Here is a 22,761-nt window from a genome sequence, read left to right as displayed (position 1 = left end):
ACATGAAAAAAAAAACTTTATACGTGATTTTTTTTTTTTTTTTTTTTAAGAACTGAACAGAGAATATTTTTATAAATAACTTATTTCGAAGAATGAAACCTCCTCCTCTGCTAGAAAGTAATTAAAAGAAAAGTTTTTTCATGTGAAAAATTGATGCTTAATCGATAGAATTTCGAAGAATTAAACATTTCTTAGAGGTGGGTGAGGACAATTCGTCGTGTTGGTCCGTCAAACCCCTATGTTAACCGTTCTTGGTGTTAAATGCTCTTTTTGATACCGTTAAGTCGATATTAATTTAAAATTTCTTTTTGTTAAAAAAAAAACAAAAAGGCGGGTTAAAAGGAATAAGAAGAAATAACTTTAGTCCCGCGTTTTTTTTTTTTTTTTTTCCCCTAATCTTCTTCCCCTCCTCATCCCTCAGGCTGGACCAATTTGCCAGCCCGTTTGTGTTTAGTTGCAATGATGACAGTTCGGTTAACCATGATCTGGCTAATAATTGTAAGCCACAACAATTGATGTACACACAGTAGCTGTTGTATATACACATCTCCAGCCATTGGCTTCAACAAGAACAACAGCCCAAGCCCTTCTCTCTATCTCTCGTTTGCCTTCGTCCGGCTCCGTTCACGCTTTTTAGCCGTTTGTCGACTCATCAACTACCCCCCCCACACACACACACACATAATTCTGCCGTTTCTCTTTTCTCTCTTGCCGATGATCCCTCTCTCTATTCCTCCCACTAGCTATTTACCCCTTGACCTAAGAAATCAATAAGATTGACATATATATATTAAATTCGATAAAAAAAACAAAAAAAACTGTTCTTTAGACAACGAAACGGAACCCGGTTATACTTAATGGATGGGGGGCGCTCAGTTTCTGTAACTTAAATTTTATTTAGATATCTGATTTATTTCAGTCTAATTTGTGTTGACAATAACATAAGTCATCTGAATCCTAAGCCGAATAAAGACGATAACATAATTTTTTTTCGACTATAAAGGATTCTATATGTTTTCGCGACAAAGCTTAATAACCGGAATTATATAACAGCATCAAAAGCGAACAAGTTCCGCCCGTGTCTAATTTGTTGTTGTTTTCACTTGGAAAAAGTTAGAATCAAACTACATAATTCCGATTCCGTTTTTTTTTTTTTTAATTTGTAAAAGGAAATACAAAAAATAAAAACTAGCGAAAGGTGAGGGGTGGGGGGCGTTTACTAAAATGGAAAAAAAAAAAAAAAAGAATCCGTTGCCGCTTCTTCGTTCAATCCTGACGGTGAAAATAAAAAATGGGTCACGGGAAAATACTGCCACCTCTTCTATCTTTCCCATCGTTTTCTTTCTTCTCTGATTCCATTTCTTCTCTCTTTCTCCACCTATCCACACCCCTTCGTGGCACCTAATGACGCCATCAGCATGACAAACCAGAACTACCCTCCCTCCCATCCGCCCTAGACAATTCGACGTCCTTCTCGTTCTTGATAAAATTGTTTTGGCATCGTCACAAAAAAGAAAAAAAAATCCCTTTCTTCATCCTATATAATGATAAAAGTCAATATTGTTTCTATTGATTCTTATATTTTATGACAGGGCCTCATGAAAATTTCGTGTTTCAACTTTCTTGGTTTTGAAACACAAAATGAATCATATTTTTAATTCTACCTTTAAGTCAACCTTAAAACCCAGACTTTTTAACACTAGTCGATAGTGTAAAGGCTTCAAAAGTACTTTCAAAATTTGAGCGGTCACTATATAGTAAACAAGTCGGCCATATTAATAAATAGAAAGATTGTCGGCGTGTGTTTACTTAGTACTTACTTCGCGTCAGTTTGAAATTTGTAATTTACTTTTGTTTAAAGTTATATTTTCTTCTCTCTTCAAAACTTCAGTTATTGCTATTCAATGGTTCTCCTAAAGGAAAAACCTGGATTTTGACCGCGTCTCTGTGCTATCAAAGAACCGTTGTATCAATGTTATGTCCGAACGAGTCGATCATTAAAAAAAAAACAAAAAAAAACGCCCCCTCCCTTTGCCTGCTCCTCCTCCTCCTCCTCCTAAAAAGAGGAAAATGCTTGCTTTTATCAAATACAGACATGCACACACACTCGCGTGTAAAGCATTTTCACTTAACTTTTCATGATCAACAGTTTTTAACAATGAATCTTGATTTATTTTATTTTTTTAGAGTAAGTTCTTACCCTTTCTCTGTGTGTAACATTCAACTATATAGTCAGCTTATTTTCGTTATTTAACTCTACTTCAACTACTATTACGTCGACACACAGTTATTCCCCCTTTTTTCGTTCACCTACAGTTTTACGAAATTAAGTTTATTTAAATTATTTTTTTTAATTTAAACCTAATTGTTAACCATTTTATTTAAAAAGCGACTTATTTGGATTTATTTAACTTTAGCAATAAGGTTTGGAAACAAACTTTCAAAAAGTTAAAATCATAACATTTTTTAATTAAAGTACTTTGTTTAAAAAAAAAAAAAAAAAAGTTGAATAGACTGCTCAAATATATTTATTTTTCCAAAGTAAATGTTTAAAAAAATAAATACAAGCCAATCGAATTTTGCCGACGTAGTTTATTTCTTCGTTTTTTTTTTTTCTTCAATCGAGCAATTTTGTAGGGTGTGCTTGAAAATGACATATAATTACTATTTTGGAGAAAGAAGACAAACGTTAAACTGTTGGAATTGTTTCGTAAAGGAAAGTTCTAATCAGATTTATTATTTAATAGAGATATTTTTAAAAGGGCGTGCTTTTACGTGTCGTAAAAGCTTTGAACGAGGTAAATCTTGAGCCATGCGATTCTCTGGTCGGCCATTTTGTCACTCACTCTCTTCCCATAATGCACTGCACATCCGGACGCAAGGCGGACATGTTTTTATGAGACAAAAACACCAGAAAATCTTAAATTTAATAAAACTGAAATAATATATCGTGACTATTTTTTTTTTTTATTTAATCGATAAATAAACTTACTACTAATTAAATATTTACAATAATTATTTTACATTTTATCAGTATATTAATTTTACTTTTTTGTTTATTTATTTTTCAATTGCATTTATTTACATCAAATAAGGAATAATCCATTGTAATCTACCGACGAGTTCATTTCTATTTTTTGATTAATGCTGATTTTGAATTTATATATAAATATATTTTTTAAATATTTTTTTATTTAATTATTCATTTGAAAAACACGTGTGTTTATTAATGTATCGAAGAAATATCAAATCGATATGAAGACATTGTGACACATAAAAAGTGCAATCGAAACAAATTGGGCCGTTCATGTGATAGATTGTCTATCTTAAATTAGATTAGTTTCAAAATCATTTTCTTCTCATACATTTTTTTTTTTAATAGATTTTTTTTTCTCCCTTTTACTTACTAACATAAGATTTCAGAATAAATTGTATAATAAAATAAAGAAATAAACGAGGTTTAAAAAAAAGAAAAGAAAAAAAGACTTTATATAATAAATGCGGTCCGATCTTTGATTTGCTAGGCGGACATTTTAGCCGACGGATGAAATGACGGAATTCACAATGAACTGATTTTTTTTTTTTTTTTTTTTTTTTTTCAAATTAAAATATATATATATATTCTTTTCAAAAAGTTAAATTGTAATGTAAAAAAAAAAACTTGTTTGACAAAATTTAAAACAAAATATATTTAAATAAACTATGTATATATATATTTTTTTTTTTACATTAATTCTGTTTAGAAATACGTTAAAAATTAACAGCAAATAAGTCAGCTATTCATTTTAGATTAATTTTTTTATTTCATATTTTAGATTCAATAAAATTAAGGTGTTTATATAAATTAACTTATTTTTTTATTTATTTTGTTTTTTAACTTTCTAACAGTTCTTCAAAAGATCAGTTGAAATAAGTCGCCCCCTCTTCACTCCACCTGCACCAAAAAAGAAATTAAAAAAAAAAAAAAAAACTCCAAAATGAGAAGGCAATAAACTAAATCACCACTTTTGAAAAAAGAGAATACCTGGAAAGATCGTCTCTTAAGACGCAACAGATAGTGCACTTTGATCGTAAGTCTAAAGGTTAGATTTGTATGTCATGAAGGCATGGTTAGACAGATGTTTTATAAAAATTCAGCTGTCTCGCCAAAAAGGGCAGTCTACAAAAATATCCTGTTCAGTTTCGTCAGCATTCACTCACATATTAGGTGACAGGTAATCTACCCCCCCCCCCTCCAAATCACTTCACAATAGAAATACTGAAGAACAATAAAAGTGAAGAAACTGATTTGCCTTGTCACCGCTTCCGGTAGCAGCTAGGCTGGAAGTTAGGAAGTATATTAGCTGACTATAACCACAAGATGTAATTTTTAACTTGTATGAATAGTTTAAAAATGGAGTTAAGAAAAAGAAAAAAATGACTCTTGCAAAAAAAAATGTCAACTCCTGATCTTTCCTCGGAACGCGTTCAATTGTTTTTGTGAAATCGGTTGCTATATTATCACAAATAGAAAACAGATTATTTTGACCATGTCAGTTCAAGTTATGGCATCCAAATGTTACGAAACGCATTTTGACTGTTGTAAGAACAACAGAAAGTATGTTATATTATTTTGGCCAATAATAAAATAGAAGTGAAATAGAATATTTTTCTTGTGAAGAAAAAAAATAAAATTCTTCAATATTTTTTTTGCCTCACTCTCTCCCTCCCACTGAATCTGTAATGATTGCATTGCTTATGCGTTTTTTTTTTGTTTTTTTTTGTCGTTTCAGCTGGCACGCGGATGCGTTATCCATCAGCCTTCATCTTCACATGTGAGGAGGAACCTACCCTTACAGTTGCCACATCTACTCTAGCTACAGCACCAGTACCCCAGATTCAACGGCCCCCTTGTCCGCACCCTGTCATTCCAAATGGGCCCCTCACCCCACCAACGTCGCCAGGGGAGCCTCAGCTTCTTCCGGGAAGCACTCTCAAGCTGTGTCCAACATTATCATATGCCACGGGACCTGTGGAGCCGTGCATTGGGCTCCATGACCAAACTGCTGACACCCTAGTCTTCAGAATATTGGAGAAAGTAGCTCAAGATAGTGTCACTATGGCAGGAATGAGCAAACGGTGAGTATATCATATCTCTACAAAGCCACCATTCATCAATGTATGAAGTATTGTTGCTGCATTTGGGTTGGTGCATCTGTCACTAGTCTCTCACGCTTAGATAGGGTCCAAAAAAGACTTTCCAACCTAATATTTCCTGCACTATCAACCAAACTCCAACCCCTGTCCCATCACCAAAATGTTGCATCCCTCTGCCTGTTTTACAAGTATTTTAATGAAACGTTCTGATGAACTTGTTGCTCTTGTACCCTCTTGACATTAATACCCCCCCCCCGATTAATTTGACAAGCAGCAAAATCCCACCCCTACACTGATGCCATAAAGCCTTCTACTCTAACAGTTTCTTCCTTTGAACGACTTGACATTTGAATTTCAAAGTTCTCTGCTTCCCTAAGTGTACGGCCATGCAGAAGTTCAAGTGTGAACAGACATCTCGCAGCTCAACTCCTTAAACGTCCCTGTAAATATGATTCCAAATAGTAGCCCCTTATGTTCAAGTCACACTGTCTTGTTTTGGGATGAATAATAATAATAATAATATATAATTTTTTTTTTTTTTTTTTACTACTACTATAATAAATATCTACAGACATTAGTGTTTCATCCTTTTGGGAATCTACAGTGCAGGTTATCACGATTAACACCAGTAGACAGATTTGAACTCGGCAACACAAGCCATCTCTGGCTCGATTAGCAAAAACTATCCATTTGGCTATCATTAACCACGTGAAATAACATTGAATTTAAACATTTTAATTTTTAAATGTTCTTTACGTCAGTCAGACAGTGATCTATGATTAAGAGCTAAATAATAATATATTATTTAAAAACTATATATATACATTTTACAAAGGCAAACCAATGGTTTCATTGTATCGAATCAGCCATTTGTGGCTGAATGAAATCAATACAGCTCATCAGCGACTTTTAAAAAGCGAAACAACGCGAAAATAAATAAACACTGGTTAACGGTGTCTTTGCTCAGAGTTCCTGTTGTAAAGATAGACCTTAGTAACCGATGCTAAGAGATTCTGTTTACGGAAGGAAGGGTAATGTAGGGCGTGTGTGTGTGTGCGCACACATATGTATATTTAGCATCCCTTCCTTCCTTCCGTAAACAGAATCTCTTAACGTTGGTTACTAAAGTCTATCTTTACAACAGGAACTCTGAGCAAAGACACCGTCCGTTAACCAGTGTTTTTCTGTTTGTTTATTTTCGCGTTGTTTCGCTTTTTAAAAGTCGCTGATGAGCTGTATTGATTTGATTTCACACTAAAATCACTGGTTCACTTTCGGAATATGTATATAAAGTTTTTAAATAAATATTTGTATTTTCAGCTCTTACAGTCGCGATCGAGCACTTTATTTGATTTCTTTTCATCGCCTCCTGGCATGATATATATATATATATATATATATATATAAGAACAAGTAATTAATAAAACATGTTGAAAAACACTTTGAAAAAGAGTTAAAAACATATTTAATTTTAAAAAGGAAACACTAAATAAATGGATAGTTTTTATATATATATTAAGACGCGTTTCTCATTTTTATTTACTGTTTAATTTTTAATTTTTCGTTTGTATGTATATATGTACTGTGTGTATGTGCGTACTTATATGTTTATATATTTAAGACTGACGTGACACCTTCTCATTGGCTATACCTCCTTCTTCTCCTCCTCCTCTACCTTCCTTCCTTTTCCATTCCCCTTTTCCCCGTGCATCCTCATACTTTCACTACACCGTTGAAGACTGAAGGATCGGTCGAAAATTATGTACTTATGAAAAAAGTTTTTTAATTTTTTTTCATATTATTATTTTGTATTTCTGCACGTCACCAATTAAAAACGAATAAAGAAAAGTTATAAGCTTTTATACTTTTCGCATTCTTTTTTATTCATATATATATATATATATATATATATATATATATATAGTTGATGCTTTATGCAGACATAATTCAATCACAATTAATTTAATGAACCATGCATTTTCTTTTTCTTTTTTCTCAAATGTATGTTATTTTTATTCATTTTGTCACGAAAAAATTTACAAGATTCTTATACAAAAAGTAAACTTGCTTATCCTGTGACAAGCTTATCACTTGCATCGTCTTCCCTTTCCAATTTCTGCGCATTTCTTTCCCATGTCCAGTTTAGTAATGATCCTTGAACATCAAAACTGGTTGCCGACAGTTTATCTATTTTATTAATTTTTAAAATTAGATGAGCCCAAAAATTTTAGAAAAGACATTGAGATAAATTGATAAGTACTAATAAATATTCAGAAAGTAATATTGTTCTACATAGTTTAATACAAATAATAAAATCACATTCTAAGAAAAAAATCTTTAATTTATTCTTTCAATCCTGTACCTCTTAACAGACGTTTTTGTTGCCCTGTTTCTTTTGAATGTTCCCTTTATGTAATGTTTCGCTGACTGACTTCGATGAAGAACTGCTGCATGTCGGAATTACAAATCTGAACTTGGCTTTTTGGTCAAGATCAAAGTGTAGTATCTGTTCTTCAGATGCTGCACTTCCGTTTCTTGTTTTTCGGTGGAGGATCAGTCCTTCACGACTGAGACAATTTTTTATTTTTGTACCTTTTCTCCACGTTAAAAAACGACCCTAGTGTCTAACTCTGTCCCGTGGGGAGGCATAGTAAATAGGGACAACAATGATCATACATTATTATTATTATGATATTCGAAAACGAGGCTATATCAAAGAAGGTTACTCATATTTTTGTCAAGGGTTGCTAGATTAGCCTTTTTAAAGCCAAATTTTGCAGACTTGGCCTTTTTTCAAGTGTAATGTGCAGACTAACGAAGTAACGAGTGAGCAGAATATTATGTAGATATATTTTATAATATTTTTCATGCTAAATTATTATTTTATTTTATTTTTTTAATTTTCTTTCTTTTTTACTTCCTTCCAGAAATGCTGACCTTTCTCCGGAGGACATGTTACTTACGTGGGATTTTGGTGATCCTACTGTAAAAGTGACTTGTAATTGCATTAGGTAAGTTACAGCAGCAACAGTATCTTTTAAAAAAAAAAAAAAAAACTTTGTGTAATGTTACCTTTAAATCGATCAAGTGACTAGAGATTACAACAATCTTTGCTCAAGAAGTAATTAACTTGTAGAAAACATGTCACTACTTATCAAGGCCTGAAGGCCATTCGAGGATAAGGGTTAATGAATGTTAAGGTGTTAATGTAGTAATCGTTGGTAGAATTTGATTATTTAAGGGGACAGTTCAACAACAACTTGTTTATCTTGGATTTAAAGGCTACAATATTGTAGTCAGCCGGGAAGCAGGTCAGTGGAACAGTGTTCTACAGGTGGGGAGTTCTAAGAAATAAACTTTGTTCATGGAATCTGCATTTGAAATTGTTGATAGTGATTGTAGTTAGTTTACTGTTTTTTGTGGAAGTTTGACAGAGGTGGGGATGTGTCCATAATTTGGAGCTCAGACAACCACTTGCCATGAAAATAACAATAGAGCAGAGACAGGCTCGCAACATCTCTTCTGTGGAGAAAAAGGTTGCAGGGAAGAGAAAAGGGCATCGCCTACTAGGTTTCAAAGCTGATTTTGAACTCTATAAAGGCAGGATAGAACATGCCGAGCAGCTCCTGCTCAGATGTGATAACAGTACTCCATTTTAGTACGTACTTGGCTCTTATGCAGATAGAGGATTGCATCTGCGGTGAGATATGTACTGGAGCGGTAGAATAATCCAAGCGTTTTCCCAGCGGTCTTGGTAACAGATTTGACTCGGGTGTTCCATTTCAGATCAGGAGTGAAGGTCAGTTTCAGTAGCTTGTCAAGATATGATGCTCCCCTAAGACGAGGGCCATTCATTTCAATTGGGGCCTGATGGGGGGGGGGGTCAAAGCAATTATGATGAAAAGAGAGAAGCTTGGTTTTAGCTGCAATGGAATTAACCAGCCACCCTTTTCCCCATTGCACCACGTGCTCACACTCAGAAGAGAGATAATCAGAAAGATCTTGGTTATTGCTGACCTTTGAAGTTGTGCCATAGATCCGACAACAGGAAGATGCTATCCTGCCTGCAATATAGTGGATATGTTAAAAGAAAATACATGCTATTTTTTCCTTTCTAAATTTTCCATTTAGGATGTGTTTTTTGTCATAATATGGATCATGCCTTCCTCACACAGTCTGGATTGCCAAGAAATGACAAGGAAGTCAGATAAGTAAACGGTGATAGGGAAACTGCCAGCAAAATTTATTGAACTCATCAGATGGAATGGGACCCTGACAGTTGGTTATTAGTAGGGCTGTGACAACAGAATATTCTTTTCATTCTTTTGACTCTCTGGTATATATCCGACACAGTTAGACACAGTCAATCAATCGAGAACCATATCCGTCTATATAAAAACATAAGATATTAACGGATATATACTCAAGAGTCAAAACAATGAAAAGAATATGCTGTTGTCACAGCCCTAGTTATTAGTTTCTGAATGACCAGATAGCGATAAGGTGAGGAAAAAAGAAAATGGATGTTACCAGTTCTGGTGATTAGTTCAGGGTGACTCGGAGGAAAACGGAACATTTTAAATTTTTATCAAGAGTTAATATATTTAAGAGACTTAGTAGTAGATGAGGGGTTAGTCAGAGTCCAGCATGTGGAGATCACCAAGAGAGTCCAAGAGTAAATGTCTTAACCTCGGATAAAGAAGGTTGCCGCTGGAGCCGACTAAACCGAACAGCGGTCAATAGATAGTAATTGAGGTTTCTGTATTACATAGAATAATTTTAGGGTTGATATTTTGTATTATTTTTCTCCATTAATGACATACAAAATCGTGATTATTTGTCTCTTATAGGGACAATTTTAAGCATAAGGTCAGTTGAGATTTGAAAATCCCCCCCCCCCCCACACACACACACACATACACACTCCACCAGTGTTAAAAAAAAAAAAGTTTGGTTGAACTGGTCATCCTTCTCATGGATGAGGAAGGCAGATAAATGATAAATTCATTCCTCTAAAGTGTGAAAATGAAACGTAATAAACTCATCACCATCTTGGAAAGAAGAGAATGCCTGGGAGGATGGTCTGTTAAGAAAGAACAGATACTGCACTTTGAAGTATTTATTCATACAGCTATTCTCATCTTGAGCATTACTCTTGCAACGTTTCTACTACAGAAGGGATGGTTGCAAAATTTTTCCCTTGATTCCGAGATAACTACCGATTCTGTTTTAAATTAGTGCTTCCGATTCTTCTAAAATTTCTAAACATTTAATTAGAGATTTAATGTTTTGCAAAAATGTTCATCAATGTTAAATCTGGAAATGGGATTTATAACCTATTCTGTGGCTCTGTCTTATGTTGTAAATGAACAACTTTTAATAAATGAATAAATTTGTGTCGGTTTCATTTTTTTATAGTCAAGAAAAAAAAAATTAAAAGAATCTTTTTGGAATCGGAAATTAGGCTAAAAAATTTTCAATTCTGATAGATCAGAATCGGTGATTGTATCAGAATCTGGAAAAAATATTAGAATCACCCATCATTAAGTAAGACCACACATTTAAGAATAGGTTTATGCCTCCAAAAATTCAAACTAAAATCATCCATTGCAGATGAAAGTGCTCAGTAATGATCAGTTCTAAAAGTGATAATCTTTTGGCAGTTGAAGATTCAATCCTGAGTGCGGGCGGCACTACTAAAAATACAATTATGAATTACTTAAGACTTCTATTCATTCATAGTTGACAGAACAAGAATAAGCCACCCCTATGTATTAAACAGGATTCCATTCAAAATTTTGTACAGATTCCCGAGTATGACAAAATACATCTGAGGAAGGTAATAGGTTACATTGGTTAAAATGTGATAACAGCAGTCAAGATAAAAACAGTGCTCCGAATAATTCAAATAATATTATATCAAAATTTTATAATTAACTCGCCTGGATGCCCGGCATTGCCCGGGTGTTTGGAGATGTGTGTTCAGCAAAAGAAAAAGTGGTAGTAGGCAGGCAGGGTTGAACCCATGACGTAAAGGTGGAAAAGAAAGTGAAAAAAAATCTGACGTCTTACTGCTACACCATGACGCAACTAGGAGGTTGGAACGTTAAAATTAGGCAAAGTCAGTCCAACTGATACAATGATTGCAAATATGGCTCACAAAAAATCAACCCCTCCTTGTATAAAACTGTCCAATTTTTCGATATTTGTTGTCTAAGACGTTGAGTTTCAAAATTATATCGATCTTGTGAAAATCCGTCACCTCTGTCAAAAGTTTTAGGCAGGCAGACATACATACATACATACATGATGACAGCAAACTTGTTCTCTAGTATGGCCATTACTTAATACATTCTGGCTCAAATGATTTGCTTGATTTAAAAAAAAAAAATGAACAACCCCATTTCATTGTATTCTCCTGCAGTTTATGTGCTCTTATTTTGGCATGTAAAAATAAATACTGGTAAAATGTAAAACCATCTTCGTCCACTTAAATTAATTTTGTTTTTTTTTCTACATTTATTTTAGACACCGCAACTCCAAGTCAAAGTCTGGAACCCAGACTGCCAATAAAGGTCTACTGCAGTGTGTCGGCAACAAACACGTGAAAGGTGAAAAATCAGAAAAGTTGGAGCGTCAAATGGCTCGGCACTCAAGAAGCGTCCTCGCTTTCCATCGGCGGACTACACACGACGAGCTCTTTCATTTTGAGCTAGATATGATTTCCCCGATGCCCCCCAATCCGGCATTCAGACCCCCACCCAATTCCTCTTCATCCTCTTCAGGTGCTAGTGGTGTGGTTCCAGGTCTGCCCCAACTTCACAACACAGTGGAGCCTAGTGGCAGTGGCGGGGTAGACTCCCCTTCCACCCCAGCGCCTTCCCCATTAGACCCAGAATCACGTAATCAGCCTTTAATTAATCAAAACATGGACCCAGCTATGCCTACCCTGAGTCCACATCCACCACCCCAAAAGTCTGGACCTGACAAAGATATTGGCGGTGGTGGAGGGGGAGGAGGAGGTGGTAATGGAGGTGGTGGAAATAATAGCGGAGGAGGTGGGAGCGGCGCTTCGTCGGGAAATGGTGCTGGTGGCAGCGGAAGTAATAGCAAACCGGCGTCTATCGGTGAATCTCAGAACATTCTATTCAATGGTAACGACTTGTATTGTAAGTCTGAGGAGCCGAGCCCAAAGATGGAGGCTGCGCCATCACCAGCCGCCTTGCCGCAACAGCAGCAAGTTCAGCAGCCTCATCATCAGCAGCAACAACAACAACAGCAACAACAGCAGCAGCAACCACCACCACCACAGCAGCAACAACAGCAGCAGCAGCAACACCACCATCATCATCAGCAGCAACAGCAGCAGCAACAACAGGACTTCAAAACAGAGATAGATATAAACTGTTGGCTCAAATCTCAACAACGGCACGGAGAATCCAAACTCCTTAAGCGACCGGTTCTTCCGACCAATGAAATAGAAGATGAACAAACACTAGTCACAGATTCATTATATGATTTTCAAAGTTTAAATTCATGGTAAGTCTCTTATTATATACCTATTATTATTATTTATTTTTATTTATCACTATTATTTATTTTTATTACTAGCGGGGGTTACCCAGTGTTGCCCGGGTGTTTGGAGGTGTGTGTGTTGGGGTGGGGTGTTTCTAGGTGTAAAAAAAAAAAAAAGTTTTAGTAGGAAGGTAGGCTTGAACCCTGAAGCCTTGACGCGAAGGTGGAAACAAAATGGAAAAAAAAACCCTGAGACCTAACCATTTCGGCCATGAGAGGAGAGGAAATGATAAGTGTCTTAAATTAATGTTTATAAAGTGAAATTGACAGGTGCGACAAAGTTAAGTCGTGTGATGTTTGACCTAGTTTTGCGCTGCAAGCCAGTTTCTGTTTCCCCTGCCCCATCATTTACTTTTTTTTTATACTGAAAAGCGTAACGAAAAATATCTCGAAAATAGTGCGTAAAAGTCGGGCAAATTAACGATAGCCGCGACCCCCGTTCTTAAGTCGTAGATATGATTTAGACAGCATATAAAAAGTTTTAAGGAGTGAGCCGACCGAGAAGTCCGGCGAAAAAAGCCTTTGGCGGACATACACAAAAATGTATACACACAGACATTTTCGCTTTTATATATATAGATTATTATTATTATTAGAAAGCTATTAAATCCTGACACAAAATCTGAGATTTATAACTCCTAAATTTGATGCGACAAATAACATAGTGTTACCACCCAACTTGGCAGGGTGGACCTCCTAGAACTGCACAGGAACAGAGTTTCCGCCAACAATGAAAAAGCTATCTTAATAGCCTAGACTTTGGTGGTTTCTAAGCTGAGGGGAAAAATGCACAGTAGATGATCACAGAATCCGTACATCACATTCACTCCAAACAAGGCATATTGCCACTTGGATGTAAGAGGCTACTATTTTGGATCATGTTTAGGGAAGATGACACATTTAAACTTCTGCATGTCAGTACAGTCAGGAAAGTAGGTAGCAGGAAGGGAATTCAAAAGTTTAGCTGTCCGAAGGAAGGAACTATTAGAGTAGAAAGTTTTCTAGCATTTAGGGACCTTTACAGTGAACGAGTGTGATTTTGTTGCGGAGGTATATACCTCAAGGGAGCACAAGTGTGTGGTGGGGACAGGATGCTCTGCTGGTGTTATAGATGATCCCATCCCCATTGTTGGTTGTATGAATTGAATGGTAGTGTGATTGGAAAGCAAAAGGTAGCATAATGATGACAAAAACATACCGGTATATATTAGTGAAAGAATGCAGATTTATTTACATAAATTTACATGAGAAATATTAAGGATGTAGATAGAAAGAATAAAAGTTTTTTGAGAAGGAGTAACGTTAACTTGCAGTTGATGAGAGGCTGACGGGTTAGTCAGGAGCGTTGTTGGGTGGCCAAAACCACCAGAGTGGCTCTTAGTTACATGTTGACTGGTCAAGAGTTCAGAGGAAGAGAAAAGAAACAGGAAGTCATGTGACTGTGTTGCTCTCCGGTTATCAGAGTTAAAGGGCGACAATCGAGTTAGCCAAGGAGTACTGTTTTGTGTCTGTGTGTCCGTTGGCTGGGAATTGACATTCCCACAAGTATGAGTTGTCCGTACAAGTGTAATGAGTTCAGTTTTCATATAGGAATTTTCATTGACCTGTCATGATTAAGTGTAAAATAAGATTTTTACAGATTGAATCAATGAATCTCATGAATAAGCTAGGGGATTTTCCTCAGCACCAAAGCCAACAGAATTTAAGCCATTCTTCAGATATCTTTTTCCTGGTTGACCATGATATGTTTCTGGTCTGGTGTAGTTCTAGGAGGTCCATCTCCCATGCTTAGCTCTCATGTTTTGATAACGGGTTATTTTATTGATAGTCGCCTGAGGGATCCCTACATAGAAATGCCAACAGGACTACCGAAGCATATTTTGCAGGCTAGTCCTTTTTGTTGCAATGGAAGGGAGATATCTAAATATCCATGTTTCTTTTTCATTTGTTTTCACTATATATATATATATATTTTTTTTTCTTTTTTAGGTTCGATAACCGGTTGAAAAGGCCAAAGTTTGAATCACGACAAGACAGCCAGCATTTTCAACAACAGCAGCAGCATAACTCTCATTTTTCTCAGCATCCTCAAACGCCATCATCCAACAAACAACAGCCATTGAAACCTGCCACACCTCAACCTCCAGCCCATGACCCTTATGAATTTACAGATGAGTCCTCTTCACTTTTTGGCACGCTTCCTGCCAGAAACTTCCGGACCAGCCGTGATGACCTCTTTCGATCGTCACCCATAAAGGTAAGTCTTCGCAGTGACACTTCACACAACGTTTGCAAATGCTATGATTTTTTAAATTCTTCTTTTCGTATCGTGGCATGTTCGTGCCGAAGATGAAATCATGGTTAGTGTTTTTCATAGGCTTCTGTCCATTGTTGGTCCGATTCCTCTGAAGACATTACATGATTTTAAACCTGGCAGAATACATGGAGTGGGTTGCCATTACCTTCCCCAGTGTAGTGGCATCTGACTTGCCTGTTTGCACCTATCTGTTGTCCTTAGATTATCCGCATAGCTGCAGTCGAATAACGTAACTCTAACTACCATAGACCCATTGATCTGTTAGAGATTTATCCTCTTTCATGGCCATCCAACATCCTGCTGCCAACGTCATCAGAGTTATCTTCTCCTAGATGCATGTTTTGTGTACGGCATTATCACGTTGGCACACCAGTTCTTGCCAGATCACTAAAGTTAAGCAATGTTGAGCCTGGCCAGTATCAGGTGGGCGACCATTTGGGAAGGCCAGATGCTGTATATACCTTCTGGGAAGGTTGGGCATGAGGCCAGCACCCTCACCCCGCAAAAAGAACTCCTTGCTACAAAAGCATCTACAAAGTTGTAGATAGCCTACGCCCTTCCAGAGACTCAAGACTATAGTGGGTTGGAGATGTATGTTTTAATCAAAACGAGGGGTGCATTTCTCCCAGTGAATTAATGCTCCTCCAGATACCAACCTGGAAATTTCTTATGACTTGGCATGTAACATACAGCGCTTAGCCTTCCCAAATGGTCACCCATCTGGTACTGGCCAGGCTCATTGTTGCTTAACTTCAGTGATCTGCCAGGAACCGGTGTGTCGACGTGATTGCGGCGTATTTAAACTGATAATTTACAACTGAATTTTCTAGATCCATGCTCATCTTATTAGAAGCTAACAATCCATATTGTGACGTGACGTTCAGTGATTATCAACGTAGACTGGGTTTGCCATGTCATGTCAGATTGTATCACTTTGATTAACGCATTAGATTGGCTGAAAATACTACATTTTACCCAGCAGAAATGTTGTCCTGAAGACGAATTGAAGTTAAGCAACGTTGAGCCTGGTTATTATCAGATGGCTGACCATTTGGGAATACCAGGTGCTGTATGTAGGAGGAAGAACTGCAAAAAGCTAACGTCAAAGATATACATGTGACTAAGGACTGCCTAGGATTAGTGCTGTTTTGGTAGAGAGAATAAAAGGGGTATAACTCCAGCTTTTCGTAGTTCATGTTTTCAGATCCTATTCCATCGCTCCGTACAGATTCGCTTTGTATTGGCTTGTGTTCTAAAAACGTTCCTAAACTGTATTGATGACATAGCATAACACTTGTTCTTTACTATAATTTCTCTGTTTGCATGTCATTCCTGACTTCTTGAACCCTTCATAATCTAATTTCCTTTGGCTATCTTTTTGGATGAACTGAAGATCACTTGATATACAACATGAAAAATAGAAATGCTGAAACAGGTTTAGAATCAAAATGAATCACTACAATTTTTCCTCTTTTTTTTTTTTTTTTTCTCCAATAAAAATTGGTGAATTCCTCTGTAGCTTTAGAATAATTTTTATTTTCTTAATTACAAGGATGGAAGAGGACACTGTCTATAGTCCTTATTCCATTAGTTTTCTGATCTAGCTAGGGATTTTTATCCTCGGTTCCCAAAATCAATAGAGATTATTAGAAGATTCCTGTAATGACTCGGTCCTTCTTGACTGCTGTGTAATCCTGGTTCTGTGCAGTTCTAGAAGGGAGGTTCACCCTCCAGGCTTTACCTTCTCTCTTTGGAAAAGGGTTAGTTTATTGATAATCGCCTGAGGCACCCTTATCAGTTAAAGCCGACAGGGATACCCAGGTACTTTTTGCAAGCCAGAGTACCCCTCCTCGAGGGCGCTGACATCTCAATCCCACTTTCCAACCCTAGTGTCACAGTTTTTGCAGTGGTAAAGAACTAAATATTTACCTTTGTTGTCTGAGTTTTTCAACAGAAGTCATACATGCATGAACACAGAAAATTGACTGTGCCAGATTTTCAGGGAAAATTCCAGGAAATGACCATAAATATTAATTTGTTTTGAAACTTCAAAAAAAAATTTTCATTTTAATTTCCATAATTTTTTCAACAAAATCTACTGAAAGTCATGTAATAACTAGCTTTAAAAAAAAAAAAAAAAAAAACTGTTACCTCCAGGAAAATTCTAGTTTACTTTTGTAGATGACTGAAAAGTTTAGCAAAAATTGCACTTTTTTTTTTTTTTTTTTTTTTTTTTTTTTTTTTTTTTTTTAAATGGATATCTAAAAGTTTATTGGTCCCCCGATTTATCGAAGAGGGACCTATGTTTTCAGTGGTGTCCATGCGTCCGTTAGTCCGAACTATTATCAGATAACCATCCATTAGATTTTCCTGAAATTTTGCCACAAATTGTATTTCATTAAATAGATGTGCACAGTAAAAAAAAAATTTTTACCAAAATTCCTGTTGCGCCCCCAGGAGCTCAAAAAGATGTCAAAAATGCCCCAAAATGACACATTTTACCCCATAGCTTTTGATCCATCCATTAAATTTTTTTAAACTTGGCCAAAATGTGGAGCCCATGTTCTTAATATAAATCCAGTATGGGGGGACCCTAGAAAAATTCTGGTTTGTGTCCCCGGGAACTTTCAGTGCTAAAAACACCGCTTTTTGTGGCTCTTTTTTTTTTCTTTCATATTTCTCAACAAAAACTTTGTCTGACTATATAGTTGTTTTTCACGGTGTTCAACTCAAATATGCATGTTTTAAGGCCTGAAACTGCACCGTTGTCCATTTACACTGAGATTTGGTGTCCCCAGGGGCTCAAAAGAGGTAAAACAAATGCCCCAAAATGGCCAAAAATTACACTTTTTTCCCCATAGCGTTTGATTCATCCATTAGATTTTCCTGAAACTTGGCCAAAATGTGGAGGCCATTGTTCTTAATATAAATCCAGTATGAGTGACCCTGGCAAAATTCTGGGTTGCATCCCTCTGGGGCTTTTAGGGCTAAAAAAAAAATGCCTTTTTGGAGCTCTTTTTTCATATTACTCAAGAACTTTATATGTATGTCTATATAGTGGTTTTCCATGATGCTGAATCCAAATATACATGCCTTAAGGTGTGAACCTGTATCATTTGTCCATTTTCACTGGGATTCAGCATTCCCAGGGGCTCAAAAATGGTCACAAATGCTCCAAAATTGCAAAAAATGTCACTTTTTACCCCATAACTTTTGCCCCATTCATTAGATTTTTCTAAAACTTGGTGAAAATGTGAAAGCAACGTTGGCCCTTCACATTCATCATTTCATCACTATTTTTTGTGGCGTCATATCACATGCAGCACGAGAGGGGGACCACACACGCGTGGCTTGTTCAACAGGTTTTTCCTAAAGTTGTAATTATTTGTCGTTTTGTATACGAGTTCATTGCTGAAAGCACCAAGCATTAACTTTAGTTAACATTTGAAGGTACTCAACTATCAGAATGACAGACAAGATATGTCTGTAAAATGAAAGGTTTTAACTTAATTGAATTTTTTATAACTTACTCGCTCATTAAAATTAAAAGATTTTCTTATTTTTACTGAGACCTCCTTCTTAGATCAGGCACTCTTGGCAATTGACATCGCCTGCTAATGCTTTAGCATAAATACAAAGCTCTTTGTAAATAGAGCACTGTGGGAGTGGCAATCAATGTTTGTTTGAAACATTGCTAGATATCCTTGTTAATGGCATCTGTCCCAATGCCTTAATGGACAGAGGTTCTATCAATTTGATAGCTGTTGGTTCGATACCAGGTTTGGAATAGATATTAGTTTAGCTACACTGAAGAGCTGTGATATAGCGAAATGGTCTCTTTGGATATCATATATATTTATTAGTGTTGGGACGATTAATCGGGAATAAAAAAAAATTGGAATTTTTGTTGGTATCGGAATCGGAGAAATTTGTGCTTATTTTCCAATGTCAAAAACAAATCTTTTCATAGTTTTTGTATTTGGATAAAACTTAATTTTTCATTGTTCGTATTAATGATGGAAGGATAAATATTTATTGAATTTAAACTACTAGTGAAAATCTGCCGATCATCTCCATAAGTGTGTTTATATGTTTTGGAAATTATATGTGCATTATCTAGTTAATGTTTTTTTACATTAACTCCTCCAAAGTGGGGTGGGGAATACAACTCTGTTTAGAAATTAAAAAGAATCAGAATTGGTAATTGTATGAGAATTGAGAATTTAGAACAGGATCTGTAATTGTATCAAAATCGGAAAATATAGCGGAATCGTCCCATTAGTAATATCTTTTGTCCAGCTAAATCAGTGTCTATCCCAAGCCCAGGATTGAACCAACAACCATCGTGTTGATAACCAGTAGCTCTAATCAACAGGCTACAGGAACGGTGCTGTCAGTAATGGTATCTAACAGTGCGTTATACAAATCTTGACGTCCCCACCCTCACTCCCACAGTGTTCGATTTGTTTTTATTTACAAAGAGCTTTGCATGATGCTAAACTAATTGCAGACAATAAAAAACTGCTTATATTCAACCAATGGGAAAATTGTCTGAGGATAAAATTATACTGTTACTAGCTTTTAATGTTCAATTAAGTTTGCTATTTTTCGATGCTGCTCAATTCAGGTACCTGTTGTGACAAGACCTTTCTCCCAGGTATTACCTCTGCCTGATGCGGGTAGTGTAGTATATGTTCGTTTCTCATGATGCTATCTTCTCGTGCGTTATCTCTTTACCTCATCTTTTGAAAGGGTAGTGTAGTATCTGTTCTGTGATTATAATACCATTCTCATGGATGACGTTCATCTTTTTTTTTTCTCTTATGAAACCATCCCAGGCATTATCTCTTCCGGTGCAGGATGGAGAGGGAACGATGTAGCATGTGTTCATTCAGTGCTTGTACAGTTTAATCAAGACATTAAAAAATGAAAATATTGAAAAGATTATATTGTACGTTTCCGTTTTGGACTGAAAATCTCCAGAAAAAAGTTTCACTTAATTTGATCAAGTATTTTTTTTTTTTTTAGTGAAAAACACGTTTTTATTAATGAGAGTGTAATGAAGGTAGCCATCTTTGAATTTTTTGAACACGCCATGGGGAAATAACTCAGATTAAAGTGTTAACACTCCCTCCCCATCTTTAATACTAGGTTTTCTCCCTAAAAATCAAAACATGACTACCGTTTGCTCGGTATCATAACAAATTGTTTTTTCGCTGTAAAAATAAACTACTTGATGAAATTAAGTGAATTTTTATTTTCGGAGAACTTCATTCTATAACGGATATGTACAATATAACCTTTTTCGATATTTTCATTTTTTAATATCTTGATTAAACTGTACAAGTACCGTTCATTTTTTTTTAAATATGCTTACAAAAATATTGTAGAAGAGCAAGCATGATTTTGCTGGTTGCTATAATGATTTTCGAGCTTTAAATTTAACTTTCTATTACGTTTTTTTAATTTTTTTTACAGGAGGAAGAAAAGGATGCTTCTCGGCTCAATGGAAACAGTGAGTGTCTTTTTGATTTTTCTTTTTTTTCTTTTTTTTTTTTTTTTTTTTTAACACATTTGTTCAATTTTCGGTTTCTTTAAGGGGTATTTCAAAGGATTTTAGGGAGCATAAGATGGACACAACCTCCAATTTGAAAATTTAAATATTTCAGATTTGCATTAAATTTGATCCATAGTCATTAGATGCCAAGTGGATTTCTATTTGTTAAGATTCCTGAAGCTTAAATTTAAACATCTTTGAGAATTAAAATCAATTAATGGATTTTGATCAGAATTGAAAGAACGATTCTAAGGTTTAGTATCATTATATCTTAATTTTTTATTTCATAATGGGTATAAAAGTGATGCAAAACTTCTTCTTGGGAAATTAATCTTACCCATCCTGAGATGAGTATTCTTTTAATGTGTGTAATTCAAAGATTCTATTGTTGGCATTGGTTACCCCGATATTTTTCTAGTCAAAATTCTTTCTTAAAAGACATTGGAAATTAGGGAGGGTCTCAACTCAAAGCGATTTTTGTGAAACAAACTAGGTTCAAACTTTGGACACCCAGGTCATCAGTCTGTGTCATTAACCACTTGACCACCATCAAAGAGAGGAAACTTCACTCTTTAAAACTATATATATAAAACAAGTCGTTTTTATCCCAAGTTTTTTTGTTGGAAAACTCCTTTACTTAAAAGTCAATTATTTTTATATATATATATATATATATATATATATATAAAAACTTTGTGGAATAAATGTTTTTTTTATTGTTTGTTTGTTTTTTTTTTTTTTTTGTTAAAAGTTTTCTGTACATTAGTTGTTTTCTCTCAATGAAATGTTTTTTGTTTTGTTTTTTTCCTTAATAGATATGACCTCAGTGGGATCACCTCCAGCGTCCTGCTCTTTACCAGTATCCAATAGTCTCACTACAGAGAAGGATCTCTTCCCTACCCCCATGGATCTAGATCATATTTTTGAGAGTGACGATAGCAGTGATGAAACAGTAAGTATTATTTGACGGAATTGAGTGCATCTCAATCTATTGTTTCATATAAACCAGTGTGCTGGTGAGTCTGAATAAAGATCACGTGTAGTCAACTGTATGAATTTATGTTGAAGACCGTTACAAAAACAATTACAAAACAAATTTATACAGTGAAAGAGCATAACAGCTGAGGCGCACAACTTCCTCCTAAGAAAGTGCTACACACTCTGCAGTGCACCTTACATATCGGATAAATGATTCTTATAAAATCAAGTGGTCTTGCAAGGGTTTCACTATCGATGGTCTAGGATAATGCTTATGCCCTCAACTATTAATGTATGGGGAGGGTGGGGGCGTTCCAAAAGTAATGCCTCCTATCTTTTTTATTCCACACGAATGGATCAAAGGGAATTGCACATTGCATTGTTATGATGACTGGACTTGGGCATTCATGACCTGAACGTTTCATCTCTCTGTTGTAGATATTGATGGTGTGAGATTCTAAGAAAGCAATGTGCATCAGAAGCAGAGATGTATTATTGAATTTCTGGCAAAAGTGCATTTAGAAAAGTGGTGACTGTAGAAAAATAAATTCTGGAGCACAAACGGTTGCTCATTTTAATGGTACCACTCTCGTCTTCATAGCTCTTTTTGAGTTTTAAAAAAAAAAAAAACCTGAAGCTTCACTTTTGGAATGACCTTCGTATACACAGGAAGGGAGTTTTGATTATTGTCACCTAACATGTTTCCTAACTTCCGGTGTGTCTGATACTGGAAGCGGTGACAAGGCAAACCAGTTCTTTCACTTTTATTGTTTTTCAGTATTTCTATTGTGAAGAGATTTATTGAAATCTATATATATAAAAGCGAAAATGTATGTATGTATGTACGCTTTCAGAGAAGCGCTTGCTCGGGTCACAACTTCTTAAAACTTTTTATATCATCCATAAATTGTAATATCTCAGAGTTACACACGGAGCTCGCCTGTCTATTTAATTTTATTGACTTTCAAACGTTAATTATTCGACATTTCCCCGCATCGGCACGCGTTACATTCGGTTTTCGGTATAAAAAAAAGCGAAACTCTACTCTAATCACAGGCCGAAAGCCAGTTGTCTCAAGAGAGCTAAGTAACGTTTGTTCAATGTCGACTTCGTCATATCAGACTGTAGCTTTCATTTCGCTCCTCCTAATAAACAGGGAGCGGATTTTTAAAAACAAACAAACCGATTTATTGACCTC

At 35.7% G+C, this 22,761-nt stretch overlaps 1 protein-coding gene across 1 annotated transcript in view; it reads left to right on the top strand.

Moving 5' to 3' along the window:
* The window catches only part of LOC145269490 (mediator of RNA polymerase II transcription subunit 13-like), a 292,786-nt gene that overhangs the window by 193,388 nt on the left and 76,637 nt on the right, over positions 1 to 22,761 (top strand). Inside the window, exons 7-12 of the mRNA XM_080125217.1 lie at positions 4,773 to 5,118; positions 8,064 to 8,147; positions 11,665 to 12,675; positions 14,701 to 14,968; positions 20,507 to 20,543; positions 21,401 to 21,537. Coding sequence (XP_079981343.1) covers positions 4,773 to 5,118; positions 8,064 to 8,147; positions 11,665 to 12,675; positions 14,701 to 14,968; positions 20,507 to 20,543; positions 21,401 to 21,537 — 1,883 coding nt within the window. The remainder of the gene's footprint in view (positions 1 to 4,772; positions 5,119 to 8,063; positions 8,148 to 11,664; positions 12,676 to 14,700; positions 14,969 to 20,506; positions 20,544 to 21,400; positions 21,538 to 22,761) is intronic.

This window comes from Euprymna scolopes, chromosome 45 (genome assembly GCF_053919585.1).
Source record: "Euprymna scolopes isolate OS-2025 chromosome 45, ASM5391958v1, whole genome shotgun sequence".
Lineage (NCBI taxonomy): Eukaryota > Metazoa > Mollusca > Cephalopoda > Sepiida > Sepiolidae > Euprymna > Euprymna scolopes.
Note: the sequence above shows the minus strand (reverse complement) of the source record. Positions and strands in the feature narration are given on the sequence as shown.